The sequence below is a fragment of the Pteropus vampyrus genome, unplaced genomic scaffold (assembly GCF_000151845.1).
Source record: "Pteropus vampyrus isolate Shadow unplaced genomic scaffold, Pvam_2.0 Scaffold32, whole genome shotgun sequence".
NCBI lineage: Eukaryota > Metazoa > Chordata > Mammalia > Chiroptera > Pteropodidae > Pteropus > Pteropus vampyrus.
The window spans coordinates 8,937,270-8,942,357 of NW_011888813.1; the positions used below are offsets into that span (position 1 = coordinate 8,937,270).

The 5,088-nt window shown below is 34.0% G+C and overlaps 1 protein-coding gene across 1 annotated transcript in view; it reads right to left on the reverse strand.

Annotated features, from left to right (window-relative positions):
- GALC (galactosylceramidase) overlaps positions 1 to 5,088 on the reverse strand; it is a 46,477-nt gene that overhangs the window by 16,526 nt on the left and 24,863 nt on the right. Inside the window, exons 11-12 of the mRNA XM_023528837.1 lie at positions 1,835 to 1,924; positions 1,026 to 1,112 (exon numbers count right to left, since the gene is read on the reverse strand). Of these exons, the coding sequence (XP_023384605.1) occupies positions 1,026 to 1,112; positions 1,835 to 1,924 (177 nt within the window). The remainder of the gene's footprint in view (positions 1 to 1,025; positions 1,113 to 1,834; positions 1,925 to 5,088) is intronic.

Below are 5,088 nucleotides of genomic sequence, written 5' to 3' on the forward strand. Positions count from 1 at the left end.
AATAATTACCAGGAAAAGTAGGCCAATTCATTCTTTGTAATATTTCCTGAGAAACCATCATGTGCTAAGTACTATAGTAGGCACTTGGGATAAAAAGTTAAATAAGGCAGGGTTCCAATCCTCAAGGTGTCCAGTGTAGCTGGGGAAGTGTGTAACTAGGTAAGTGCATATTCCTAGGTGGCCATGCGCTAAGACTTGTGGGAAAAGCCCCAGAGGAAGTGACACTTGCTCTAAGTGTCAAAGATATGTGGCAAAGATATGTGGAGAAGGCATTCTCAGAGGAAGAAAAAGCATGTGCAAAGTCACAGAAGTAATTAAATTGGCATGTTGTGCTCTGAAAAATGCAAGAAGTTTAGTCCGTGAGGAGAGCCCAGTGCAGCAGGACATGCATCTCGAAAGAAAAGCAGTCTATTACGTCATGAGGTGACAACAAGGGTCATGGGCTACAGTAAGAGATGTGAACTCACAGGAAAAATCGCTGAGGCACTTAGAGTAAGAGTTTGATAAAAATCAGATCTGCATTTTAGATACATCACTCCGGTAGCCGTGTGGTGGTTGGCCTGGACCGTCAGATTGGGGGCTGAAAAAATAGGTAGTTTCTATAATCCAGGAGGGAGACAATGAAGAACTGAAACAAGCAGTAGCAGTGGGAACAGACAATAAGGAATAGGTGAGAGAAATATGTGGATGATAGAATTGACTACTCTTGGTCACTGGTGGTGAGTGGGAAAGACAGAGTTTCAAATGAGACTCAAACATCTGAGCTGGGGATCCAAGTGACAGTGGTACCTACCATTCACCAAGACAAATTAAACACCTGAAAAAACAAACACAGCTACAAACTTCTTCTATACTGCATTGTAGAGGATTTCTATTTAAAAAAAAAAGTTGGGGGGCAACTTTATCTCTATTATGCTTCAGCCACAAAATAAATTATAAAATTAAAAATTCTTAATTCATTAATCAAATTCTGTTCCCCTTAACTGTTGTAATGTTCAAAATATAAGAATTTATTTTAAAACTACCCATAGAGAATCCAGTTGTTTGAAAATAACTCTCTCGGGTGCTTTTCCAAGTTTGGTATACCACACCTGCATCTCTGGTATTTCACTCTAAGGAGAAAACACACACAAAAGCACAGCTGAGTGGTTCATAATAACCTTTTTGAGAATTTCCAAAATCAGCACCAGCAAGAACGATTAAGGACAATGTGCACTCTATTTCTATTTACCAAAGACTCATCTGAAATTTTAAATAGTAACATTTTGAGAATAGAAAGGTATTATTCAAGCACATATTTTATTTCCTGTAAATCTACAGACTTTTAGCAAACGTTTAAAAAGACTTCAGTGCCTTTGCTTCAAAGCTACTCATTACCACGCCTATATAAAAGCTTTTTAAGAATGTTCTGGTATTGAAAAACAATCTTAATGCAATTAGTAGTCAGGAAGTATACTGTATTTTCTGTATTTAAATCTAACAGTAAGTAGGAATAGCTAGAATCTAGTGTCTTTTTATTTTTTGGTACAGAGTACTAAAAAGATCGATGCTTTAAAGTTCCCTAGATTACATAATTGATGCTTCTACCAATAAGAACGACTTTCTTGCAGGTGATTTTTGTTAAATGTTCATCAAAGCCACAGAGAGTTTTACCTCCTAGTGGCTTCCGTAGTGTCTAAAACCAGTCTGCAGAAAGAAGACAACAGGGCCATTCATTCACATGCAAACTCTTAATGATTGTAATATAAGACTTCACTTAAAAACTGCTAGCCTGTGATAAAATACAGAAGTTCTCAAAATCAAAACCAAAATAAAATCCCACATATTTACTTACAAAAGAACCCTTAAGAACGAAGGTAGCAAACTGGCGTGACACATTGAAATAAGGAAGATGTGGCCGTATACACACAGAATGTCTATGGCTCTGAGGAGAAAAAAAAAAAATCATATAAGTTATCCAAATGATGTACAAACCATCTTAGGGAAAAAGAATAAAACATTTAATGCCCCTGAGATTAATAGCAATGGCACACATTAGGTCACAATATAAGTTTATTTCAAATTTTTAAAGACTTTTTCCTAATATAACCTTTATTGAATGTCTATTGAGTATGCCTAGTCAAAGCAAAAGCTCATTGGCATTCTGATGGAATCAAACTTTGAATTCATAGCTAAATTCTAGTCATTTTCCAACACACAGATTAATTTTTATGTTGTAACTATTTTCCAAGTAAAATGGATCAAGTGAAAGCAAATGCTCGGGATGTTTTTACTGAAAAGGCATCTCATCTAAATACAACCTTCGAATAGACAACTAAGGTCAGCTAAATACATATAATAAATAATGCTAATATTGCCAACATCATGTTTTACTTAATGGTCACTACTATGGGCTGGGATCAAAAGACGTATGCGACATAATGCCTACTCAAAGGGATTCCACAATCACACAGTACTTGGAGTATAAGTCTCAGCCAGGCTTTGTGGACAATAAAAAAAATTACAATTATTATCAAAGATTTCAATATCTGATCCTCAGTAATTAATATACAGCTCGACAGAAAATCAACAAGAAAACAGGCAATTTGAACAATACTACCAAGTAACCTGCCTGGACTGACGGCTATAGGTCACTTCATCCAGCAACCGCAGAATGCACATTCTTGTCTGGTGCACAAGGAACATGTATCAAGGTGTACCACATACCCATAACAGAAGTCTCAATAAATTCGGAAAGATTCAAGTCATACAAAGTATGTCCTTTAACTATAATAAATTAAATCAGAAATAAGTAACAGAAAAACCTCTCGAAAAACTTCAAAATATTTAAAAATTAAATTTCTAAATAATCTATGGCTCAAAGAAAAAATAAAAAGGGAAATCAGAAAGCATTTTGAGCTGTATGAAAATAAAAACAACACATCAAGATTTGTGGGATGCCACGAAAGCAGTACTTAGGAGTAAATTCATAGCACTAAACACCTAGATTAGAAAAGAAAAAAGGATATGAGACTTCAGCTTCCAACTCAAGGTACTAGAAAAAGAGGATAAATTAAAACCAAAGTAAGCAGAAGAAAGAAAATAATAAAAATCAAAGGAGAAATCAATTAAATAAAACTTAGTGAAACAAGAAAGAATAATCAAGAAACCAAAAGCTGATTATTTGAGAAAATCAATAAAGTGGGTAAACTTTAAAATGTTAAATACAGAGTTACCATATGACACAGTAATTCCACTCCTAGATATTTACCCAAGAGAAATGAAAACACATATCTAAGAAAAACTTATACACAAATGTTAACCTCAGCATTATTCATTATGCCCACAAATTAGAAACAACCCCAAAATCCATCAACTGATAATGAATAAATAATGTGGTATATCTATACAATGAAATGTTATACAGACATAAATATAATGAAGTACCACAGATAAAGAACTATAAAAACATTAAGTGAAGGAAGCCAAGCACAAAAGGCCACAGAGTATATGATTCAACTTATATGAAATGTCAAGAAGAGGCAAATCCACAGAGAAGGGAATGAGAAGTGACTCTAATGAGTATGGAGTTCCCTTTTGGGGTGATGAAAATGTTCTGGAATTACATAGTTGCACAATTCTGTGAATATACTAAAAACAACGGAATTGTACACTTTAAAGGGTGAATTGTATAGTATGTGAATTAAATTTCAATTTAAAATTCAATTAATATAAATCATTATTTTAGTGAACAAAAAAAACCACATGATGCTTCCAATAAATACAGAAAAACTGTGACACAATCCAACATCCATTCCTTATTTTAATAAATAGCTGGGAATAGAGAGTAATTTCTCCCTGATAAAGGGTATACATGGAAAACATCATACTTAATGGTAAAAGACGCAATACTTTTCTCCTAAGATCAAGGACAAGACAGGGATATCTGTTTTTACTACTTTCATTCAACACTATGTTGGAGATTCTAGCCCGTCCAATCAGGCAAGAATAAGAAATCCATTTTGGAAAGGAAGATGTAAAATTATTTTTATATGTAGATCATCTACCAAAAAAACTTCAATGGAATCAACCAAAAAAAAGCTACTAGAATTATATGTGAGTTTAGCAAGGTTGTAGAAAACAAGATCATTATACAAAGATCATTATACCTGTATTACTATATACTACCTACTAATAGAATTAAACTTTTTTAAAATACTATTTACAATAGAGCTGAAAATGTGCAATAGCTAAAATTTTAACAAAAGATGTGAAGGATCTGTACTCTGAAAACTACAAAATATTGTTGAGAAATTAAAGAAAATCTAAATAAATTCAAGGATATGCCTAGTTAATGGGATGAAGACTTGATGTTGGTCAGATACCAATTCTCCCCAAATTGATCTATAGATTCAAGGTAATCTCAATTAAAATCTGAGCAGGATTTTTTTTTTTTTTTAAGAAATTGACAAGCTGATTCTAAAATGCACAAAGAAATGCAAATGACCTTGAAAGTCAAAACAAATTTGAAAAAGAAAGTGAGGGCACTAACACTGTTTCTAGGAATTATTATAAATATAGACTTGACAGATGGACAAAAGTCTTCCATGAGCTTCCCTTATCTGACTAAAAGCAGCAACTTCTGAGAAATAAAGCTGCAATGAATTCCTCTTCAGAATGGATGAATTCCCAGAAAGAAGAAATGGGACTAAAACTACCCCAAATCTCCAGGGAAGTTTAATGGCCCTGAATGAGAGGAAAAAAACACTCACACCAGTATAGTCAAACACTGTCACGAACTTCCTGTTTGTTTTCCCAAAAACCCATTTTTCTTTTCAGTTATTTATTTTCCATAAGTGCCCCCTTCTGTCCCTCCCCATTATCTACTGAGCTAAGTATACAAACCCAGATTGTAACCACCCTCTGAGTCACTCATCACTGAATTTCTCCCACATGTATGTGCATTGCATGCACAAATAAATTGTTTTCCTTTTTTCTGTTTATCTGTCTTCTGTGTGTTTAATTTGTGAGGCCCCAGGTACTGAACCTGAAAGGGTAGAGGAAAAAGTTTCCTCCTCCCCTAAATACTATTTATTATATGTCTGTCAA